Genomic DNA, 24,403 nt, shown 5'->3' with positions numbered 1-24,403 from the left:
TGTGCGTAGATTTAACACTACAATCGTAGTAAAAGCTGGAGTTTTCTATTTCTCAAAAGGTGAACCACCAGGTCATCGACACATCATTATACACTATTGTCATAGCATTCAAAATTAATTTATGTTTCAAGCCCTCTTTATGAGCCCATGTTCTACCCACTGATCACTGGATTCAGGATGGGGCTCCAACATGGCATGAGAAAACAAAACTGTTGTGAACTAACTGTTACAGTTTGCTTGCTATCGACTTGCAATTCACAATCTATTTTCCAATATTCATAAATCATATTGTTCCATGATTCTGATTACTACATAAAAACTGTAAGAAACTTGAAATTTAAGAGATGTATATCTTTATTATCTCTAAAGATGAGTCTCTACTCTCAGCTATCGTGTTCATACATTCACTGACGATGTGATTTCTTCACTTTCTAAAATTTCATTCAGTTTTCTTTTTCTCCAGCACAAAATGGAATTCTGATGGGAAAATAATCCGAACCGAGGCTCAAATAACCGCCAATAAAATTATGGAAGCTGAAGTTCTGGCACAGATAGAAACCATGAAATTGTCGTCCAAGGTACTGTGTTTTAAAAATATTGTGATTGCCTTTGCCCACTGTATAATTTTATTTACCACAAACTTCTTTTTATGACATTATTTTTTTTAATAATCATTTACTATTTAGTTGTTGCAAAATGAATCACAATTCAGTCACTTACCGAGTTGGCTGCCTCCTGAAAAGTTTGAGCAACTTGAATTTGTGGGTCTCCCAACGTATGTTTCAGAAGATGGAATCTACATACAGGACTTCATGAGAAGTAAATACTTAATTCCAGTAGCTTTATTATACAGAATTGAAAATATATTCTTATTATTTAGACACCAGTAAATTGCAAGACATCACTGAAAAACTCTTTGAAGAGTACAACAACTCAACACTGAAAGGGTCAGATCATAAATGGCAAGTAGGACAAATGTGTTGTGCTTTATTCTACCTTGACAAAAAGTGGTACCGGGGTGAGATTATGAAAGTAAGTTATATATGCAATTATTTGTTTAAATTTAATTAATACTTATTTAGAAATCGTGAGATGCGGTCTGGTGTGATGTAGGTTTCAGAAAAACATTTTCTTTATTGTACCAACGTTTCGACCTTTATTGAGATCATCTTCAGGGCTCAAAGTGTTTGTCTTCTGCGTAACTGTGTCATTGAGAGTGCCCAACACGACATGTAAGAATGGCACAATTACACAGAAGGCAAACACTTTGAGCTCTGAAGATGATCTCAATAAAGATCGAAACGTTGGCACAATAAAGAAAATGTTTTTCGAAACCTACATCACACCAGACCGCAACTCACGATTTCTAAATAATTATCGATTAACGGTCACTAACCACCTCTCTTAATTAATACTGAGTGTTTAGGTTATGTTATATATTAAATCATTATGTTAATATACTAATGTATAGGTTGAAAATAAAACTATTCTTGTCAAATTTATTGATTTTGGAAATGAGGAGTATGTGGATGTAAATCAATTGAGAAAACCAATGTATAAAGATGTACCTACACTAGCTACATTATGTAAATTTCATAAATTAAAGCCAGTAAGTGTTAAATTTTAGTCAAACTTATTTGAAAAAAATTAACTTTCATTTCATTGCTTGTACAAATTTAAATTTTATTAATTTAGATTCGCGGTAATTGGGACGAAGTGCAAATTGAAAAAATACACTCCCTGGTCGTTGAAAAGTTCTGCAGGATAAAAGTAATTGAGTTAAATGATGGTTGTTATGGGGTAAGACATATTGGTAGAAATATTTTTATACCAATTTTACGTATCGATTTATTTTTTAGGTAGATAAAATTATTTTGCCAAATGGTAAAAACGCGCTTGATGAAATAGTATCTATGCGTTGTGCCAGATACATTGATACTGTTGAAGAAGAGGAAGAATTTCTGACAGCCAGCAGCTCTATTGAATCACCTAGACCAGTCAGTATCCATTCGAAAGACAGCGCAACATTTGCACTGAATGAAAATAACAAAATTCTATCCGTTAACTCCAACAACCCAGTTAACAATGAGGAAAATACAGCAGAATCTGAGTACGAAATTATCCATTGGACTACAATTGCTAATAATTCCGTCGAAAATATGGTAATCGTCTTTTCGTTATGCAGTAAAGTTTGAAGATTTTAGCTTATATTCACTAATTTCGTGGTCCGCTTGACCAATTAATACATTACAATTAATTAAGGTTTTTAGTTGAGATGAAAAAAAGTTAATGGCACGAGCAGGAATTTAATGAATTTAAATGAAGTATATTTCACTAAAGCTCTCTGTGGCCATTTCATTTGTGGCCGGAGAATCCAATCCGATTACACAACATTTGAAAAATAGCAAAAAGGAGGGAAAATTCAAAAGGTGGGGTTGAGATGGGAAGTTGGTGTCCGAGTGGATTGAGGTCACGATAGCTCAAGTGGTAGAGCAACGGCGTATCAAGCTGAAGATCGTGTGTTCGAATCCCGCTCGTGCCATTAACTTTTTTTCATCTCAACTAAAAACCTTAATTAATTGTAATTTTAACATATATTGTGGTCATTTCTTAATGATTATCTTAAACAAATTTAATTATAGTTTTATCCATCTTCTGTTTATTTAATCATGTTGTTAACAAACTCTGATTAGTAGAGTTTTAGAGAGATTGTTTGATTTGCCTATCGTCTTGGTCTGCTTTGATTCTGGAATCCGTTTTTTTTCCAAACCTTAACTGTGGTGACCACCGATGTTCCTGCTTCATACCTGAATATACAGGGTGTCCCAGTTCCTACTGACGAAACTCAGGGAATCAATTCTACTCAGAAGCAAAAAATGCTCAGGAGAAAATTTTCGGAAAGTTCTCATTTTGAAGATATACGTCAATTTAGGTTCTTTCAACTTTTCACTACCTTACCACATAAAAATGCTTACAACTTCCAAAATGTTGAGACTACAACAAATCCAATTACACCATTTGAAAGAACGCTAAATTTGCTGTAAGATACTTCTTTGCAATAATCTGAATGACATAAAATGTTAGCCAATATCAGTTGGAACATGTCAAAATTTAAAATTTTGGTCATGATTGCACGTTATACTGATGTTACAAAAAAATACCTACTTGTAAAATTTCACAAAAACTTCATCTAATATGCTTTACGTTGATATATCCAGGTTTTTAAATAACGTTCTAGTAGAGTTGAAATGAAAAATAACAATTGAATGTTCGAAAACGTGAGCTAAGGTAAATTTGAAGGGGGGGGGTAGAAATTAAGAAAGTCAGTTATGCATTCGAGAAGAGGGAAAACACTTTGAGCATTTCCTCTCAAAAGTTCCTCCTTTGTTGTTAGGTGCTTGCTACGAAGAACCATTGCATTTTATTGTATGAAGCTTTCTGGTATGGTTTTTGTGAGATTACAGATGTGTCATTTTTATTTTACTAAGCGAGTTCTAATTGATTTATTTCTACCCCCCCCCTTCAAATTTACCATTTTCCTAGCTCACGTTATCAAACATTCAATTGTCATTTTTCAACTCTACTAGAATGTTATTTAAAAACCTGGATATATCAACGTAAAGCATATTTGATGAAGAAGTTTTTGTAAAATTTGACAAGTTATAGGTATTTTTTTGTAACCTCAGTAGAACGTGCAATCATGACAAAAATTTTAAATTTTGTAATTTTGACATGTTCCAACTGATATTGGCTAACATTTTATATCATTCGGATTATTGCAAATAGAAGTATCTTACAGCAAATTTAGCATTCTTTCAAATGGTGTAATTGGATTTGTTCGTCTCAACATTTTGGAAGTTGTAAGCGTTTTTATGTGGTAAGGTAGTGAAAAGTTGAAAAAACCTAAATTGACGAATATCTTCAAAATAGAGAACTTTCCAAAAATTTTCTCCTGACCATTTCTTGCTCCAAACAAAGAGTAGAATCAATTCCCTGAGTTTCGTCAGAAGGAACTGGGACACCCTGTATATGTTTCTATACAATTCAAGATAGAAACAAAAAGCATCATTTTCTCGGCAGCCAAGTTTTTAGGAGCCCATGAGACTAATTATAATATTTTATATATAATATTCCATTAATTATTATACCAACTTATATCCTGTAAAAAAATATTAAAAGTGATTCCTGTATATTTAAAAACACATACTTTTTGCAGTTTAATTTATGAATTTGGTTTTATTTATATTTGTAGTTAAACCTAGCAGATTACCAGTCCTTTCAAGTGCCAGAAAATGTTAAATCATTTAAAATTGAACCTACTGCAGTGCTCTCACCGACACAAATATCTGTGATTGTGGACAGTGACATCAAAGAGGTTCAGCTATAACCGTTAGTTAATTTTTAAAAAAAAAATTCAAAATGAAAAAATTGTTCTAGGTTAAACAACTGCAAGATGAATATAATGACTTACTGATCCAAATGGAAACCGAGGGTCCAAAGTTGTCTAAATTGAAACCACCTTATTTATGTAAGTACTTTGTTTTTCTTACAGATTAAAACAAAGCCCAAACTGTTTTTCTTTCTAGATAAAGCCTGCTGTACATTGTTTTCTGGAGACAGACATTGGTACAGGGCCATTGTGGTAAAAGAATTGTCAAATTGTAGACTCCTTGTACAGTATGTAGATTATGGCAATGTCGAAGAAATTAACGCAGACGAGTAAGTTTATTACATTTATTATTTTAATTGCATATTGCATATTTTAATCAATTTTATTCTCCCCAGAGCGTACGAGTTAAAGAAGGATTGGTTCAAAGTGAAAGTCCTCAGTATTCCGCTTGCATTACATAATTTAACGGTCAACCCAGATGTCTCTTGCAATCCAAATGAACTTATGGAGAAGTTGTACGAATGCCTAACATCAGCAGAATCGAGGGTAGTGATAAAAGACAGGACTTCTTCCATTCTTAGTGTCGACATATACGATTCTGACTCAAAACGATTAATTTACCAAAAATTAATTGACGATAATTACTACAAAGTAATTATTGACGGTTAGTTATAAAAGATCAAATTTGTATTTAAATAAAATACTTTTTGTAAGTTTTTGTTTTTACGTTAGTAATGTAAGGCTGTAGAAAAATATTGTTAATTGTTATTTGTATCAAGGATGTAAGTATTATCATATATTATATAAATATGTATGTTAGTTACACACATTTTATTGTTTTTTTTTTTTTTTTTTTTTTTTTTTTTTTGTAATTTACAAAAAGAGTATATTGTAATTGTTTTAGTTCCATGACAAAGCAATAATGAAAACAATTTATATGATGTTCAAAACCATGTTTTATTTTATATTTGATTACTATAAACTTCTATTTTCAATATATATGCACTAATGTGTTAAAAATGCTATTATTAAATACATATGTACATGCATATTGAGATAGAAGAGATAGAATTTTTTTTTAATTTAATTTACATATGTAGATTGATTATGTGATTATCACCTGGTCTATAAATCAACAGACTATTATGATCAAATTTGACCATAATAAATGTTCATCACTTCGCGTACCTCAACGTACCTCTTACAAATCTTTACAATGTATAGTATAAGTCAATAAAGTTAAAACTATTTTTACAATTGGAAATATAGTGTATTTGGTGAAATATAGTGTATGTTATAACTTCTTATCTACAAATATGTTTCCTGACAATATTTATTTGCATTTTCGATCATTTTATCTTTCTGTATTACGTAGTAATGGCAATTGTCTCTTTTGGTAATATCCCGAGCTTGAAAATGTGCATAGAACTCAACCGCTGGATTCCAGTCCAGGACAACGAAATACACTGCTGCGCAGTTTTGGATTACTGCTTCCTGGAAAAAATTATTTACATTTTAATTGAATTTCTTTCAATTTATGATCAGGGAGATACGTTTAATGTCTGGTCGCATATTTTAATTGACTAGGCTACAAGCCTGTATCATGCTTAATTAGTTTATTTTGCCTATCCTTTTGTAAGATGCGTTTCGAAATTTTCAATGTATCTGGGACTTTATTTATACATTTATGTCAATTTGAAGTCAATGATGAAAGAAAACATGATTTGTACAAACTATCGTCATTTTTTTACTTCTACTATTTTTGATAGAAAGCTGACTTCAAATTTATATTCCTAGAGAACTGATTAAAGGCACTTGCAGCATATTGTACATTTCATTCAACGACTTCGGACCTCCAAGTGGTCAATTCTGTCGTCTAAATGTATAACATTAACAATGAGTTCCGAAGTCGTCGAATGTAATGTACAATATGCTGCAAGTGCCTTTAATCAGTTCTTTAGGAATATAAATTTGAAGTCAGCTTTCTATCAAAAATAGTAGAAGTAAAAAAATCATTTATTTACTTACAGAACAAAAATAGTTGGCTTGGTTTTTCATCACGAATATTGGCTTGACACAGGGTTGTCTACCAAGTCTTACCTTTGTTTTCCTATACACCTCAGACACATTCGCCCAACCACAAGACCCACTTTTTTAGAGTGTTCGTTTCTAAATCAAATTTAACTAATCAATTCTATCCTCTTCAAAAATTAACATAAAAAATTCTCAATCCATAATTCATACAAGGAGGCTGTACAAGCATGTCCATAAGGGCGTCGGTGGCGGTTTAGGCGTTTACATGGCGCTCAGCACTGTAAGGTAAAGGTTCAGGGTTTAAATCCAGCAGCCCTGCATTTGAACCCAACATACTTAAAAAAAAACACCAGCATGGGTTTTTGATGTTGTTCAAATATGTTTCAGCTTCATCATCAAGGCGTTCCTCATGGCCCTAAGGTTTCTTTAGAAAGTAATTCCTGTCATACAGGAGGGCTTAACATCAAACCACCATTGAGTGTCATGGACAAGGAGTCAACCTAGAACCTCAGCCTTAGCAAAGACAATTCCGACGCCCTAACCACTCGACCACCGTGGTCCCCTGGCTCCTTACTAAAAATGGCAAAAACCATTTTAGCAAGTTCAAAAACCTCGTCAGGCAGACTTACCCAGTGCCATTTCAATTTGTGTTCACCACTCATACACCATTAACCAATATGTTTACAATGTGATTACAACTCCACATATAAAGCAAAAAGGAGGAGGTGCTTTTCATAAACCTTCATAGAAATATTAAAGTAGGACTGGCAGCTCTTGGCTCCAACCTCATTATCAGAACAATTACTTTGTTATTTATTGGAATGAATGTATTTATTAGCAAGATTGTAGGTCCAGACCCCCATGGAATATCGATCTGACACACCAACCCATCATGGAGAGGCAGACCACAAGAGATCTCGCATTTTTATAATTTATTTTAAATCCTTACCTGACAGACTTTCGATAGCAATTTTGCACCTATCCCTGCTCCTCGGTACTTCTCCGTTACCATAATATCCTCAAGATAAACGTATTTTCCTTTTCTGACTGAATAGCCAATATTGAAAATGGCATAACCGATTATAATTCCAGGCAATGCTGAATTAAATACGCTTGATTAGTTCACAATTCAGTAAATTAGTTTGATTTTCTCAACCTTTTTCTTCGGCAATAAGGCACTTGTATGGTTTTTTGTCCTTGTCAAAGCCGTCATGTTCCAACTCTATAACAAACTCGTTTAACATTCAGTGTATGCTTTATAAAGCTGAATTTGACCCTACTTTTAGCATCAATTACAGGTCCTTCAGGCATATTTTCAAAATTGGCCAACTCCTTTAAAAACAATAAATTTTAAATAAATGATACATTATATATTATAAGCATTAGACAAGAAAGGTGTAAATTAGGTGGTGTACCTGAATGAGCTTCCTAATTTGGAAACAATCTTCTCTTCTTGCGAATCTTATCACAGCATCCATAGTTCTTTATGATTAATAAAATGAATATTTTATGAAATTATCTTTTATTTTAAATATTGAGCTTATTATTCACTTAGTTTTCAAAATTGCATTTATATAACTGCTACAAGCACAGGCCCTATTTTTGTCTCCCTACTCAGCTTTAGATAAGATTATAACCATATGGGTGTGCGTCACTTTAATTTAATCCGTTGAGTTTAGTTAAAACTTAAGATAGGTAATGAAATGACTGAATAGTTTTTAGTTTAAAACAAAAATGATTATTTTTATACTTAAATTTGTTATTTTCATTCAAGTGAGATTGTAGAAGCCTTTACAAGAATGTTCTGTACCTTTCAATACACAAGTTGATTCTAAATTAATTACATGCGATTATTTTTTACAGTTTGTGACCAGACCGATACGGCCAGAAAGGGACGGTTTGTGTGGATCTACCTGCCCCCAAATTGAAATAAAGCCCAAAAATATCTTAGGGGAAAAAAGTGAAATAAAATGAAAGATAAATCCAATATCAAAAAATGTATTTAAAAGAATACATATTATACACCCTGTCCCAAAATCTTTAGAATGACTCCATAAGCTTGCTCATAATTAACCAACGCCAGAATTCAATTAGAATCTAAAAAAAACGTTCTGATATACAAATAAAAATTAAATATTATTCTAAACCAATTGAGCCAAAAGACCACACTTTTATGAAAGTTATCTATTCAACATTAAGAGAATTTTTTAGGAGCCCTTCTCTATTAGCCAATGTCTCGGGAACATCTGAAGGCCGTCAGTACCTACCCCGTCGCTCCTGCGATAAGGAGCCCTGGCCTGGGGCGTCACTCCTGTCCCCAGCAGTCATTGCCTTTCAACCCCTGATTTGCATCAATACCGGAGATGACAAGTTTCAACAGTTTTAATTCCTCCTGGTTGTTGCAGCCAGACACATTTTCCTCCAAAGTAGTATGTATCAGGGGTTCTGCTTCTCTGTAAGATTTATAACGATTTTTTGCACAAACCTCCTTCAGACCGAGCAAATTGTGTCATTCACAAATACAGATAAACAACAGTGTCACAAAATCAAATAATTCAATTTTAAAATAAGAAAAATCAGGACCTGACCCAGATAAACTAAAATAATAGGCNTTTTTTTTTTTTTTTTTTTTTTTTTTTTTTTTTTTTTTTTTTTTTTTTTTTTTTGGCCTCGTTGTTATACATTAGCCAACGAACCAAATAATAGGCTTTTAAAACAGTTTATTAAAAAAAGTTCCTTCCTCTTTTTGTCTCAGCCAGCTTTCTTCTATAGCCTCCTGTTGGGAGATTAGCTTATCCTGACCCAACAAGAATAATCCTTATTTTAAAAAAATAATTGTACAGATTGTTGTATATCGAGTGGGCTGTGGCCTGTCTAGAAAAAATTTTGAGTTTCTACCTCTTTTCATATTTCTTTATTAACAAATTTTACAGATTCTTTAATCCATTTATGTTTTCATGGTCAATTGATCAAGTTACTTCTTTCAATCAATTAATTGTCCTTTTAAGGCCTTGGTTGAGATAAAAAAGTCAGTGTCACAAGTGGGATTCGAACCCACGACCTTCGGCTATCGTGACTTCGATCCTCTTGGACACCAACTCTCCATCTCAACTACAATCCTGCTCGTTACACTGACTTTTTTATCTCAACCAAGATCTTATAAAGAATAATTGAGAAAAGCTCTGCTGAAAGATTTTTTAATTTTGATTTTCGGCTCTGAAAAGTCTCCTTTGACCGTGAGTTTTCCTACCCCTTGAAGCGTTTCAGTCCAAGTTTTTTTTAACAGGAAAAATAACTACAATCATATTTTATATTAATTATATTTTTATATTTAATTAATTAGATTAGCCAGTATAAATAATTTCTCCAGTAAACTATTTTGGAAGCACGAATTATTCTACACATATTATTCATCTAAATACATTACTCAGATTATTTTTTTCTCCTTATTTTTATAATTTTACTACTATTATTGTAGCCCTGGCATTATAGACATTTTTGCACTAGATATAAAAATTACAAGATTAATAATTCAAAATATATTTAATAACAAGATCATTTTTAACAAAAGGCACATTACTATCAATTGCAAAGCACCCGATTGAAAGCTTGCTAGCACCAGCATCACTAACATCAATAAAATAACTATTTCGTTTTGTCATTTTGTTTTGTTTGGATGAATTGAAACAATTTTTTTAAAAATTTCTACTGATTTGAATAGTACAATAATAATTTGGTTTAAACACTTGCTATAAACATTCTATTGACTATAAATTTCAGTCCATTTTGGAAATTTTTTCTCTCAATATTAATACTATTTTATAATGAATTTATATCATGTCCATCAGACAATGTAATAATACCCGTTTAAACCACCTCACTTTTTTTTTTTCATAACAAATTGTACCTTCTTGTTAGTAATTCATGTAATAATGTTCAACTGATAAACAGCACCTCTTTGACAAGAGAAATTAACACCAGTGGTCTTGTTATAAAGTTAAAATATAACAAACGACAGATCTTGAGATATTTAAATATTAATTTTTAAAAGTTAATTAATTAGTTTTAATTATATTAGTTTGATGATCCTTTGCGAAGTGACTGGCATTTTTCAGCAATCAGGTCGCATACTGTCTGCTAGGCAACTGCTGTTTTTGGCGCGTATTCCAGAGCCTTCCGGAGCCTTCTCTTCAGTTCGTGCGGGAGCTTGTCGTGACACTTTTTACAAACTGGCTTCAGGTCAAGCTCGTAGAATTTTGTCTTCTGGTTCATCTTCTGATCGCAGATCGAACATGCAAAGTGGTGGACACACCATGCTTTGTTCATCGCCATAAAAACTGAAAATGAACATTTAAAAATTAAACCGCATCAAAAATTAAATTTTTAAAAAAATTAAAAAATAATAATTACCGTCACCACTGATGACTTGATTGCAGGCAAAACAGAGATTACCAAACAATTGATGGTAATGTGTTTCACAATAAGCCATTCCCTTCTTCTCATAATGGCGATGGCCCAAGAATGGTTTTTCACATTTCACACAGACAAAATGCTTAAAACAAAAAAAATCAATGCTTAAAACATTAACTTTATTATTTAAGGATTTTAGTTGAGATAAAACGTCAATGTCACGAGTGGGATTCAAACACACGACCTTCGGCTAAATACACCACTACTCTACCACTTGAGCTATCGTGACTTCACGACTAGAAGTCACAATAGCTCAAGTGGTAGAGTATCGGCGTATCTAGCCAAAGGTCGTGGGTTCAAATCCCACTCGTGACACTGACTTTCTTATCTCAACTAAAATCCTTAAATAACTGAAAGATATTAATTGGTCAAGCGGACCACGAAAATTAGTGAGTTAACTTTATTTTTTAAATATTAGGCTTTTTACCTCAACATGCCAATGTTTGCCTAAAGCTGTAACCACCCGCTCTTCTATCGGTCTTCTACAAGCACCACAGATGGGAACACCCATTTTGTCATGACATCTCAAACAATACAGCTCATTCTGGAAAAAAAAAAATAATTTTATCATTTTGACTTTTTTCAAAGTAGTAAAACTACCATATCGTTTGCAGTGTATCCAGGGCGGCTTTTAAGTTCCCTTGCATCCGAGTTCAATTCAATACCGCATAGAGTACAATTGAAGTGATACGGGTGATACACTTCTCCTCTAAATCTAAGAGGCTTGTCATCGATGAGGCCACTAAAAAATAAATACAATTATAAAGTAATTTGAAAATTTACAGGAGTTTAATGCGCCTTACTGGCATTTATAGCAGGTGTGCTTATTGTTTCCAGAGGCTTTGGCATAAGCTCGGCACTCGTGGCAGAGAGCTTGCCCCTGGTGACGCACAAAACCAAGCTCAGCCAGCTCTTTGTTGCAGTTTTCACACCGAAAACAGCTAGGATGCCAATTTGCATTCATTGCCTTTATAACTCGCCCAATCACAAATTCCCCTTAAATAAATATTCAATTATTTGTTGCGTTGAATATATATAAAATGAGACCGCATCTCATAATCTCCAAATAATCAAATGTTAGCATACCACACTGTCCACAACATGGTGCAAAGAGAACGTGGAAATCGTGTTCACAGTATTTACGCCCTTCAAATTCATAAAACGTACCATCTGGAAATGGCCTAAAGCACTGGGCACAGCTGAAAAATAATTGTTTTAGTTTGGACTTCTGATAAAAAAAAAAATGTTTATAATGGGTGAGTGAACAATTCAATAGTTTAAAACGATGGTTCTGCAAATAAACTGATTTTGCATTGATCTGGATTTCAAGCTGTTATCGCTCATCATCAGAAATTATCTAACTCATATTTGCCACATCAGAAGTCCTGAGTTCAAATCCCGGCATAGTCCAGGGCTTTTTAATTGATAATAGAATGAAAAATGTACTGTTAAGTGGTTTGATCTTTCCTGCATGTCAGGAATTACTTTACTCATCATCAGATCATACAAGTTATCTAATAATAGGTGATAATTATGTTATCAGACAACTTTAATAGTCCGATGATGAGCGATAATGAATTCACTGCAAAACTGGTTTCTGAGTAAAACATCGTTTTTCAAATATTGGACTTCTGACGATTCCTATTCAAAATGGACTTACACAAAGCATTGGGTGTGCCACAAGTCTCCAGAGGAATTGACTATTTTCTCGTTTGGCTCGAATCCTTCCCCACAACGGGAGCAGGACATATTACTCAACGACATATTATTGACTCTGAAAAAAAGAAAAATAGATGTTATCAAGAAAAAAGTACAATATACTCATATATGCTGTACCATTGATTTATTACCTAAAAAATGAAAATAATAAAGTATTTCAAATTATACTAAATAAAGTACACTTTGAAGAATATGGTGTGTTTAAATATTGGCATAATGGAGATTTATAATGCAAAAAACTTCACCTCTCTCTTTTTTACAGTGTTCCTGTAATAGTGGCTTTATACAGCTAGCAATTTTAGAAAAATTTTCACACTCTTTATGGTAATATTTTGCACTTGTAATTGTTTACAAGATCAAATGTTACACAAATCATTAAAAATCCAACCATAAAATATACTATTTTGGCACAAATTACCCGTTCAATTTAAATTTGTAATGAATCAACATTATGTCAACAACCTTTGATTTCTTTACCCTTTTTGATGAGACTCACTAAAAAAGATGTTGCTGAGTGCTGAAATTAAATGGTGATCTGACAAATTCTACTCTACTTTTTTTCGATATTCGATATTATAGGCTCTAATTTCTATTGTTGTACTAGAACCAAATTATATTAGGGAAATCCTGAACTTAAATATTTTCATTTTTATTTTATTTTATTTATTTATTTTAATTATAACAGAGCAAAGAACAAAAATTATTGAACTGACAGGCAAAAAGATATATTTTATTTTTTTACCTGAAAATATAACAAATCACAAGAAAAATGAAAGTCAAACTTGAAGAAGAAAATATAATTAATTACTTTTTTGTTGGTCAATTCAGTGACTGATGAATATGCCCATTAAGAATACATGCAGCATTTAGACCAGGATAGTAATTATAAATGTAACAAATTACGCTATTTTCTTTTGTGTACAGTTTATTGTATTTTAAAGCAAACTAAAATATAGAGAGAAGGTTTTATGAGACAATAGAAGCATTGCTATTATTATTCAAATAAAAATAACATTACCGACACCTGGGTGGGGATGGTTTGCTTATTTCCTCACCAACCCTCTTTCCAGGACTGTCATCAAGATACCCATAATCACCATGAAACTTTGTTGTGTTCTTTGGACCATCCTCTTTCATCCGCCTCATATAAAGGTCTGAATGGTCTAAAGAAAGGACCTTAACTGCATGCGGAGAGAGATTCGGATTAATAGCCGACATCGCAATAAAAAGCGAAACAATGTAAAATAAGCTTTAAACAAAGAAATTGTCGCACTTTTGAAGCAAAAATTTTCGGTGTAACACCATACGAGTTCAAATGATACTTCAGACTAAGAAGTCACCGGAGAAAAGTCATCCAAAGTCTGAATGTAATCTCATTTTTTACAAATTTTATTGGAGGGGAACAATTTTATCTTATAGTTGACATTATGAAACGTTTGTTTACCCTAGTAATACTCAACGATTTTTTTCCAGATTAAGAAGTACATTAAAAAAGAAACATGAAAGTAGATTAAAATAAATATAAATTTTCACTTACCCAGGCATTTGTACTTCTGTGTATTAAGTGTATACAATCAAATCTGTAAATAAAAATAAGATTGATTTAAAAAATATAAAACTACAAGGACACAACATAATACTATGCTTCTTTGTCTTAGCTGAATAACATAAATTATTTAAAAAATAAACAAAATTTTAAAAACAAAAATTAGATGCGGTTCTAAAATTGAAACCAGACTGAAGAGGGGAGAGTGGTGCCAAAATCGATATTGATATAATAAAAGAATATTTTGAAATGGTTGTAAGTTCCTGAGAAAATATATAAACAGATCTTAAAACAAGCTAACAACCAAGAAGAAAGAAGAGAAGAATAAACATTGAAAAAAAATATATTTACTGACTAGAAGCACCTGCAAAGGTAATTGAATATAAAGCCTTTAAATATGTAAAATGAAAATTATTATGAACATGTTTAATTTTAAACATGTTTAAATTTAATTTTTACTGGCCTCAAGATCGAAAACAAAATTTTAAAAAAATACTTTGGAAGAAGCTAAATCGTTTTCATGATTCAACTGTTGTAGTTCAACTGTAGTTGATCAATTAAAGTTGAACAAAATCTGTTGTGAAAACCTTCGGTTCAACAGAGTTCATTAACCAAAGTTTGAACCAGTCATTTTTCTCGTTCAAGACACGAGTCCTTCCTTTTAAGTGTGAATGCGTTGTGACTGTTTCCTGTTCCAATTTTACACGTGTCTGTTGTGCCTGTTTTGTGTTTTGTTTAAAATAGTTAAAAGTTTAAATAGTTAAGATAGTTGTAAAGTTTACCTTGTAAAATGAACATTCCAACAAAGAATCATACTATACCAATAAAAGACATATACATTTAAAGGCCAGAACAGCAGAAAAGCTCTGCATATCAAGAGTGCTGTCGATAGATGGCCTGGGAGGAGCGTACTCAGAAGAAGGGTCATCCGATTAAGAATAGGCCATGCAAGGTTGACACACGGTCAATTACTTTTGAGCTAAAGCCCATATATGTGTCTGCCATGTCTCACCTAACTGAAGGGTGCAATTCCTTGTCTCCTTATAAAGAGCGTGTAAGAATGCTACCCAATATAAAAATTGTGCTTGAGTACGGCATCAAGTATCTGGGTCCCCTGTTCCAATTTTGAGAGGAAACAGGGTTGTTTTATATTGTATATCAATGATCGTTTTTGTATACCTAGCATGTGCAGAAAGTGAATGTATTTATTAGCGTGAATGTACTTATTAGAGTGAACATGTGTGGTCAGAGGGTTGATGGTGGAATATTGAATACCCCATTGACCCTCAATTAGGTTGTTCGTTAGGTTTGGTATGTGTAAAGGGTGATGGAGGAATATCAAGACACTCCACTACCCTAACTAGTAAATGGTGTGTAAATACTTAAGAATGTATTTAAGAGTGAGTGAGTGTGGATGGGTTTGGATTTAGGAACTGATTGTGTTGGGTGATGAAATGACCTTCCTGTTGACTGCACCCAGAGCCAAACCTCGGCAGCTGGAAGGTTCTATGTCTGAACGGGATTCGTGCTCCACAGGGACTTTGTTCAAGAGAATGAAGTCCCTTAGGGTTCAGTGATAAGCGTTACACTTTTCTCGATCACAGTGAACATCAATCACAGTGTCTCCCGATCAATAAGATGATTACTGAACGTTGACGATCTCTACTTTGTATGTACTATTAGAATGAATATATGGTGTCAATGGCGATATATTGAGTACCCCATCTACCCTCACTCAGCTGAGTTGTATAATATGTGTAAAGGGTGATGGAGGGATGTAGACATAGATGTAGATGTAATTTCAGGGTATAGTACTGCGCCCTTTAAGATCTATTTTATCCCCCGTGCTCTGCCTAAAGCACATCGGTGAGTCCTATTTCTCAAGAAACTTGATTAGTAGGCCAAGTTTCAGTGGTTGAAGCTCTTCTAAGATCACATTATCATCCCAAAACATTTCCACCTGCGGGCTAGTGTAGCTCCGCAGTTTGTTAGTAGATGTGTTGGTATCTCTTCTGCCTCTTTGCAGAATCTGCATGTGCCGTCTTGGATTATTCCAATCTTATTTAAGTGTCCATTTAACTTGCAGTGTCCTATTAAGAATCCTATTAGGATTCGCAGTTTATTTCTGCTTCCCTGACACATTCTGTAATTTCATTTCTTCCAAAATTGGTTAGAAGATTCTTGGATTGTCCGTGTCCAATGGGTGAATTCCATAGTTCCCTCATTTTCTTTTTGTCCATATGTCTGAGATACTCATTAATATTGTGGGCTCCTATGCCATAGAAGGGTTCGTGTCCTGTCAGTGATGAAGCAGTTCCCTGCCTTGCAAGGGTGTCTACTTTCTCGGTACATTCTACTCCCATGTGTCCTGGTACCCAGCAGAGGCTGACTTTGTTCTGCGTACCTAATATGTTTAATTTGGTTTTGTAGTTCAGCATCATCCTTGAACTAATATTTGAGCTTAGTGCTTTGATGGCTGCTTGGCTATCTCACATGATAGCTATATTCTTGTTTTTGTACCCTTTACTTACTTTAGGTTGAGTTGGGTACATCTTACGATTGCATAATTCTCAGCTTGAAAGATACTGGATCCAGGTCCAAATACTACTGCCCCTGTACCTTGTGTTCTAGATCCATCTGTGTACCAAAGGATGGTGCCATTCTTAAAGGAGGTGTTTCCCTCTCGTTCCCATTTTTTTTGGTACCTAGATTTATTTGGAAGTTTTGATTAAATTCAAACATCCTGTACATGTCGTCTCACGTAGCCCTGAGTATCGGATGGTCTTTCCATAGTTTGTTGCTGTCTCTCCATTTTAGTTTTATTCCTGTTGGAGATTTCTCTTTGGTAAAATTAATGATGGTTTTCTGCGCTGTCCTTATTACCATGTGGTGTAGGGGGATTAATCCCAGTACTTTTTCCAATCTAATTGTAGGGCATGTTCTCATTGCTCCCGCAGATGCATGCAAGTCTCTGTATTTTCGTGAGTTATTTTCTTTTAGTTACTTGTTTTGCTTTATCAACACAGGCTATAGCTCGTGATGGAGGGATACTGAATGGTATGTAAATAGAAGTGAATATTTAAGAATGGGTTTGGAACTCCATGCGTTGGATGCTGACCTAGATGTTGACAGCATGCCCCCCCTGGTTCCCAACTTTGGTAGCTGGGCGGATAAGATTGTAGGTTGGCTCCGGACTGCCAACACCCAGGGTGGGTGATTCTCGAGGCCCGCAGGTAATTTATTATAAATTACAACAGCTGAAATTGCCGGTGACTACAAGAATTGTAATACATGTACACAATATGCATATTTGAGCTTATTAATCAATAATCTATACCTTGATTTTTTTGTCATTATAGTCATATTTAACAGATCAACACATCAGTGAAACGCTTACAAATCTACTGGCATGTTGTAGTAACTAGTACAGGTCACTTTTCATGACAAATAAAGCTAGCATTTTACATCTTTACCCTTCTGTGGCATAGGAATCCATACTATTAACGAATATCTCAGACAGAAGGAGAAAAAGAAAATGAAGGAACAATGGAATTCACTCATTGGACATAGACAATCCAAGAATCTTCTAACCAATTTTGGTAGGAAAGAAATCACAGAATGTGTCAAAGGAAGCAGGAACAGACTGCGAATCCTAACAGGATTCCTAACAGGACACTGCAGATTAAATGGACACTTAAAGAAAATTGGAACAATCCAAGATGGCACATGCAGATTCTGCAAAGAGGCAGAGACACCAACACATCTACTAACAAACTGCGGAGTTGCATTAGCCCGCAGGAGGAAATGTTTTGGGACGTATAATGTGACCATAGAAGAGCTTCAACCACTGAAACCGGGCCTTTTAATCAAATTTCTTGATGAAACAGGACTCACCGATGTGCTTTAGGCAGAGAACTACAATAACTCTTAATGGGCGCAATATACCATATCCTGAAAAAATACATCTATATCTACAATTACAGCACCTTTTTGTTGCTAGCATGTTAACTTAAATATAATATAAATAATAATGTTGGATCTTATTCAAGCAATTAGGTGAATTAACAACATCACAAAAATAATTAAGTCAATTTAACAAAGATTCGTTTTTGTAATGTTTATGAATAGGTCAATAATTGTATTGTTTTTTCGTTGTTGATTATTTTATTGACTTCATAGGGAAATGAAATAAAAGGGACGTCCTCGAACAGATATTATTAAACAGCAAGGTTTTTAATTATTACCATGACGTTATCAGTTTATCTGGACGTCTTTATTTATAAAAGTGTGACACTTACCAGAAAAAAATTTTCATTTTATAGATGAGACAACTGAAATTAAAGGCTTGGCCTATTTATTTACGTGTTCACTTCAACTGGGGAGGAGTCCCGTCAAGCACCTTGAAACCATAAAAGGAGTTATCGCCTGGCTTTATTCACCACTCTGCCACAGCTCTCCCTATTTCATTGCCCTTATGTTCTAAACACGAAAATTTAAATTATAATAAATCGGAATAAACCAACATTGTTTTAAAAAGTCTAAAAACTACAATTTAAAAACACAATCCAGGATGGCACTTCGATATCCCAAACTAGATTACACGAACTGGGCCATTTTTTAAAACAGAAATAGTTTTCAGTCAATTATTGACTGAAATAATGTTCTTCCTATGAAATAAAAGGCACATTAATATAAAGATATAGAAATATAATAAAGGATACAATGTCTATTTATATAAAAATGAATGAATTAGTTTTAATTAATTAATAATTAATTTAGCCTCTGTTCTTGAACCTTTACTCTTTTCCATGTTCCTAAATGATCTTAAAGATATAGAAATATAATAAAGGTACAATGTCTATGTATATATAAAAATGAATTAATTGGTTTTAATTAATTAATAATTAATTTAGCCTCTGTTCTTGAACCTTTACGCTTTTCCATGTTCACAAATGATCTTCCATTAGTTGTTGATTTCTCCCAAATCCATCCAAATTGCTCAAAAATGAATAGGGATAGTGCCAATTTTGTAGTATTTACTTTCCATAGCATTTTTATTATAAATTGCATTAAAATTTATTAGAAATTATTGTGTTTTTTACTGAAGGAAAATTTAACTAAGGGATTTTGAAAAATAACAATCAAAAGTTTTCATTATATAACAATTAATTAAGGTTTTTAGTTGAGATAAAAAAGTTAATGGCACAAGCGGGATTCGAACCCACGATCTTCGGCTTGATACGCCGCTGCTCTACCACTTGAGCTATTGTGACCTCGATCCACTCATTTTTCATGTTCTCTTAGTTACACGACACGATCATTATTTTAAACAATTAATTCGGTGTATAATGTCCTCTGTTAGCTTCTGTGCATGTGTTGGACACGCTTTTAATAAGGTTCAAGTTAATTCTTTCAATTAATTATTCTTTCTTTATTATTATTATTAATTTTTGAGGGCATTTTAATGGCTAAGGAAGGTATCTCATGAACGAATATAGTTGTGTAAAATATTAATAATAATAATAGTATAGATTGCCCATCCCTTATTAATTTTTGTCCTAAAGTTAAAAATCTCGGTGCTATTTTTAACTTCAAGCTTACATGGCATGACCATGTGTGCTCTATTATTAAAAAGTTCTACTCATGACTCCATTCTCTTTGGCACCTTAGCTTTCTCACTCCACAGAAAAATCAGGCAAGCATGATCAACTGCAGAACAATGACTAAGGAATCCCACCTGCTACTGGTTGATTTTATTATATGTTTTATTATTATTATTGCTATTACATATTATCATTTTACTATGTTTATGTCTATAAGATATCCATGTCAGGGTTGGACTGAGCATTTTACTTCTTTTCAAATTTGCCTGATTTCTAATCTTTTATGTATAATGTTAATAAAAAATTTCAAATAATCTATCTATAAACAAAAACAAAATAAATATAAAATTAAAATTGTGTTGACAGAAAAGTATTTCTATGTTCAAATATAAACGCCTTTATTATTGTTTTACTCTAGTTTATTTAATCCATTTTATGTGAGTTATCAGCTTTACTCTGAATTTTTTTAGTTCAGTTAAAGAAATTTAAAGGAAGGAAAGGCCCAAGAAATCAATAAAAATTCATACTTAGAAATTTTATAAACCTCCATTTGTTGTAAAATGGAAAGAAACTTGATTAATTAAATATCAACAGCACAAGGGGCACCTTAAACTATCGAGTTATAAAACATAGAAGAAAAGTATTTAAACAAAACTAAAAATTCAACTTTTAAGGCCTTAGGACTGGTTGATTTATTCTGTAGTACTAAATAGTAATTATTGTGTTTTTTATTCAAATTTTATTGTATGTATTATTAATGCAATTAAAAAAGTATGAATGATCGGGACACAGCATAAAGATGATAATGATGGAGGATCATATATATTATTATTAAATTAATAGTAATGTCATATCATAAAAATGTTTAATGTACATTTATAAAGAAAGCGGCCCTGATGATGACATTATAATACATTGGATGTTTGGTAACAATTTGTAAAGTCTTTTGATCCTTATTATCCTTCTTGGCTATTTATTTATTACTATTATTCTCTAAAGTCATATTTTTTTATATCTTGAATGACATGAATTTTTTTTATGAATATTATAAGAGTAATCTCAAATAGTCCAACAGATAGAAAAAATAAAGGGTTCATATTATGAATAAATAATTGAAAAACTAACTATTTTCTTTGATGCAATATTTTATGTAAAGATGGGTTCATGAACTAATATAGTTGTGTAAAATATTAATAATTATAAAATTATTTATCTCTAGAAAATGAGAAGTGGGGAGAATTGTACCCTCAGCAAATAAGGAAAATATAAAAATAAAAGGCCAGTCTAGTACGAGCCATGAATAATAGTAATTACATAATAATATGTATAATTTCAGTTAGAAAACAAAACTGCTTATTCATTATGTGAGATCAGATGCAAAATAACATAAAAGATACATGTACATAAGAAATCTATACATTATTAAATTTAAATTAATACAAAAAAAAGTTTTCAGCAATGAGGATCTATCTGGCCAAAGCTGAACTAAACGGGCCGTGAGTTTTTGTATATAATTATATTATTATTTGCATATTTTTGTATTTAATTATTTTATTGTACTGTCTTTATTTAAATTCTCAAGTTATTTTTTTTTTCATTTTTTAATCTGCTTCTTTTCCCATGTTTTGTATTTATCAAAAAATCATTATTACTAAATTACTATTACTAATTATCTATACTATTACTAATTAAATCATTTTTACCTAGCCAGTTTGAAGGAATTTTCTTATTGCAGTACAATAAGGAGGAAGATTTATGGAGCGTCACAAGAAAAGTATCTTTTAGCTGACTTCCACAAATCTTAACGCTGCATATTTTCTGTCATTCCCTTTCTTTAACAGGGAAATGTAGGTGATTTTCAGATCCTAGGAGACCTTATTTAAAGAACTTTATTTATGTTTCTGACATGGCTTCTGTGCATGTTCTCAACCTTCTTGAAATGCATCAATTTCAGCACTATTAAAAAAACCTGCTCAGCACAAACAACTCATCTCATCCACTGTGATCGTTTGATCCCTTGAATTTGAGAATGATTTTATTTAATAACAGAAAAACATAAAAAATTAATCACCAAGGTTTACATACACAATGCACAATCAGCACAATGTCAGCTGAACGCAGTTCATTAACTCTTACGCGACAAAAATTAATTTACTTTTTTTTTTTTTTTTCTTTTTTTCCTGTGGCATAGGAACCCACGCTATTAACGAGTATCTCAGACAGAAGGACAAAAAGAAAATGAGGGAATTTTGGAATTCATAGACAATCCAAGAATCCTCTAACCCATTTTGGTAGAAAAGAAATTACCGAATGTGTCAAGGGAAGCAGGATTCCTAACAGGACACTGCAAGTTAAATGGACTCTTAAAGAAAATTGGAATAATCCAAGACGGCACATGCAGATTCTGGAAAGAGGCAGAAGAGACACCAACACATCTACTAACAAACTGCGGAGCCACACTAGCCCGCAGGAGTAAATGTTTTGGGATGTATAATGTGTCCATAGAAGAGCTTCAACCATTGAAACCAGGCCTACTACTCAAGTTTCTTGGTGAAATAGGACTCACCGATGTGCTTTATGCAGAGCACGGGAGATACAATAGCTCTCAAAGGGCGCAGTATAATACACCCTGAAACCATACCTACATCTACATCTATTTCTCAAAATTCTTCCAAAGGTTCTCTAATTTTTGAGTTTATTCCAACAATTTTTTTCTAAGGATGTAAAGGGAAAATGTTAATGACAAAAATTTATTTATTCCCTCACTGGGATGACAATAACCCAAACTTCTATATTCAAATTAAATATTTAACTGTGAAAACTATAGCACAATAACAATACAAATTTAATATGTGAACCAGGTTTTTCCTTTTTTATTTTTAGTTTATGTGTGTCAAACCTAGGAGATGTAGAAGTAGTTGTAAAATTTAGGATAATTTGTAATATTGTGCCTTCGGGAGCTATTGTATCATTCTGTACCTTTAGCACAGTGTTTCCCAATTTGTATTTCTTTTGCGGTTAAGTGGTACATCCCAAAGCGTTTCCTCCTGTGGATAGTTGTACTAGTCTGTTACTAAATGTATTGGTAGGAATCCTATTATGATTCAAATTTTCTTCCTGCTTCCTTTGTTACATTATGTTATTTCGTTCCTTCCTAATCTTGCCAGGAGGTTTACAGATTGCTTGTGTCCAGTGAGTGAATATTTCATCGTTTCCTAACATTCACCATGTTTTCCTTTTTAAGTGGCTCATTACATGGTTATACTACAAAAGGGATTAAGACCTTTCAGCAGAGCAGCAGCGCTCTTCCTTGCAAGGGCATCTACTTCTTCATTTCCCTCTACTCTCCTCCTGAGACCCAGCAGAAGCAACCTTGTTTGTGCAGCCAGTTGATTCAACTGTCAAGGAGTGAAGCAAGTAAGAAGATGGTCAAAAACCGTTCGAGTTCTCATGTTCTCATCCCCACTAGTTAACCTAACACAAAAGATTACATCGCTTGTCTAGTCACTTCACATAGAAAGCATTGCAATTGCAAGTTTCTATGTTGAACAATTCATTTAAGAAATTTGTATTAGTCCCAAGATATGGGACATGAAGTGTGGGTTAGTGACAACATTAAAAGGAGGCACGGCAGTAATAACAACGGATTAACCTACACTTTTCTTAAGCTGGGTTTCCTTCTTTTTGGCTTTTCTTCTTGCAGAAGAGTTCATAACAAGTACACCGTACTGATCTCCCATTGATAAGGAAGTTAAAACCAGTCGGGAAAAGTCTTCACATGAGAGACAACCAGGCAACTTAATTATCAACCAAACTCCATCTGAAAGAGGCCTAATGTTATGGTGTCTACCTGGCTATCTGAAATGACAGCTGTAATTGTTTTCATATTATTTGTTTAATACTCATAAGGTGGGGTTGAGATGGGGAGTTGATGTCCGAGTGGATCGAGGTCACGATAGCTCAGGTGGTAGAGCAGCGGCGTATCTGGCCAAAGGTCGTGGGTTCGAATCCCTCTCGTGCCATTAACTTTTTTCATCTCAACTAAAAACCTTAATTAATTGTCATGTATTAATTAGTCAAGCGGACCACGAAAGTAGTGAATTAATGATTTAAAAATGAAGTACACTTCAATAAAGCTCTCCGTCGCCATTTCAATTGTCGTCGAGAATCCAAACCGATTACACGACATTTGAAAAATGGCAGAGGGAAAACTCATAAGGTGGGGAGTTGATGTCCAAGTGGATCGAGGTCACGATAGCTCAGGTGGTAGAGCAGCGGCGTATCTGGCCGAAGGTCGTGGGTTCGAATCCCTCTCGTGCCATTAACTTTTTTTCATCTCAACTAAAAACCTTAATTAATTGTCATGTATTATTAATTGGTCAAGCGGACCACAAAAGTAGTGAATTACTGCTTATGCAGTTTTGCGTCCTAGATCCATCAGTGTCTCTATAAATAGTATCTTCCCTGACAGGTTTTTTTTTTCCTTTTCACCGCTCCTTTTTGATAGTTAACTTAGCATGTTTTGTATCTATTTAAGCATTAGTTCTTTTGAAATTCTTCTTTGTTGATTTTATTAGTAGTTTTCTTTGCTGTCCTCTTTATCATTTTGGTAAGGAGGGGATTAGTCATAAGTTACAACCA

At 33.3% G+C, this 24,403-nt stretch overlaps 3 protein-coding genes across 5 annotated transcripts in view; 1 reads left to right on the top strand and 2 right to left on the bottom strand.

Moving 5' to 3' along the window:
• LOC106662138 (tudor domain-containing protein 1-like) overlaps nucleotides 1-5,103 on the top strand; it is a 182,837-nt gene extending 177,734 nt beyond the window's left edge. Inside the window, exons 20-29 of the mRNA XM_014385961.2 lie at nucleotides 464-578; nucleotides 687-819; nucleotides 881-1,032; nucleotides 1,472-1,609; nucleotides 1,696-1,800; nucleotides 1,860-2,162; nucleotides 4,253-4,375; nucleotides 4,438-4,528; nucleotides 4,587-4,719; nucleotides 4,786-5,103. Of these exons, the coding sequence (XP_014241447.1) occupies nucleotides 464-578; nucleotides 687-819; nucleotides 881-1,032; nucleotides 1,472-1,609; nucleotides 1,696-1,800; nucleotides 1,860-2,162; nucleotides 4,253-4,375; nucleotides 4,438-4,528; nucleotides 4,587-4,719; nucleotides 4,786-5,059 (1,567 nt within the window). The 3' untranslated portion in view covers nucleotides 5,060-5,103. The remainder of the gene's footprint in view (nucleotides 1-463; nucleotides 579-686; nucleotides 820-880; nucleotides 1,033-1,471; nucleotides 1,610-1,695; nucleotides 1,801-1,859; nucleotides 2,163-4,252; nucleotides 4,376-4,437; nucleotides 4,529-4,586; nucleotides 4,720-4,785) is intronic.
• Nucleotides 5,104-5,316: 213 nt separating this feature from the next.
• LOC106662318 (diamine acetyltransferase 2) lies at nucleotides 5,317-8,067 on the bottom strand. The gene is made up of 5 exons (XM_014386342.2): nucleotides 7,840-8,067; nucleotides 7,705-7,756; nucleotides 7,581-7,646; nucleotides 7,374-7,522; nucleotides 5,317-5,884 (listed from the first exon to the last, which is right to left on the bottom strand). The coding sequence occupies exons 1-5, from the start codon at nucleotides 7,900-7,902 to the stop codon at nucleotides 5,699-5,701; spliced, it is 516 nt and encodes a 171-aa protein (XP_014241828.1). The 5' UTR covers nucleotides 7,903-8,067; the 3' UTR covers nucleotides 5,317-5,698.
• A 2,057-nt stretch (nucleotides 8,068-10,124) lies between these two features.
• Nucleotides 10,125-18,598, bottom strand: LOC106662317 (LIM and senescent cell antigen-like-containing domain protein 1). Of its 3 annotated transcripts, XM_014386340.2 has the most exons (9): nucleotides 18,458-18,598; nucleotides 14,151-14,193; nucleotides 12,555-12,668; nucleotides 11,981-12,093; nucleotides 11,698-11,890; nucleotides 11,495-11,636; nucleotides 11,322-11,438; nucleotides 10,835-10,976; nucleotides 10,125-10,761 (listed from the first exon to the last, which is right to left on the bottom strand). In XM_014386340.2, exons 2-9 carry the CDS (start codon nucleotides 14,156-14,158, stop codon nucleotides 10,562-10,564), a joined length of 1,029 nt encoding a protein of 342 aa, XP_014241826.1. In that variant the 5' UTR covers nucleotides 14,159-14,193; nucleotides 18,458-18,598; the 3' UTR covers nucleotides 10,125-10,561. The 3 variants fall into 3 exon arrangements, with proteins under 3 accessions (XP_014241826.1, XP_014241825.1, XP_014241827.1); XM_014386339.2 differs by lacking the exons at nucleotides 14,151-14,193; nucleotides 18,458-18,598 and adding an exon at nucleotides 13,632-13,944; XM_014386341.2 differs by lacking the exons at nucleotides 14,151-14,193; nucleotides 18,458-18,598 and adding an exon at nucleotides 13,422-13,523.
• Between the last annotated feature and the right edge of the window lie 5,805 nt (nucleotides 18,599-24,403).

This window comes from Cimex lectularius, unplaced genomic scaffold, assembly GCF_000648675.2.
Source record: "Cimex lectularius strain Harlan isolate CLEC.00 unplaced genomic scaffold, Clec_2.1 scaffold19, whole genome shotgun sequence".
Taxonomy (NCBI): Eukaryota; Metazoa; Arthropoda; class Insecta; order Hemiptera; family Cimicidae; genus Cimex; species Cimex lectularius.
This window is presented reverse-complemented; position numbering and strand designations above follow the sequence as displayed.

Coding starts and splice junctions, on each gene's coding strand:
- LOC106662318 (XM_014386342.2), bottom strand. CDS start 7,902: ATGGATGCTGTGATAAGATTCGCAAGAAGAGAAGATTGTTTCCAAATT. Junction 7,757..7,839: donor AAATTAGGAAGCTCATTCAG/GTACACCACCTA, acceptor TTGTTTTTAAAG/GAGTTGGCCAATTTTGAAAA. Junction 7,647..7,704: donor ACCTGTAATTGATGCTAAAA/GTAGGGTCAAAT, acceptor AGTTTGTTATAG/AGTTGGAACATGACGGCTTT.
- LOC106662317 (XM_014386339.2), bottom strand. CDS start 13,831: ATGTCGGCTATTAATCCGAATCTCTCTCCGCATGCAGTTAAGGTCCTT. Junction 10,977..11,321: donor GCAAACATTGGCATGTTGAG/GTAAAAAGCCTA, acceptor TTTTGTTTTAAG/CATTTTGTCTGTGTGAAATG. Junction 10,762..10,834: donor TCAAGTCATCAGTGGTGACG/GTAATTATTATT, acceptor GTTCATTTTCAG/TTTTTATGGCGATGAACAAA.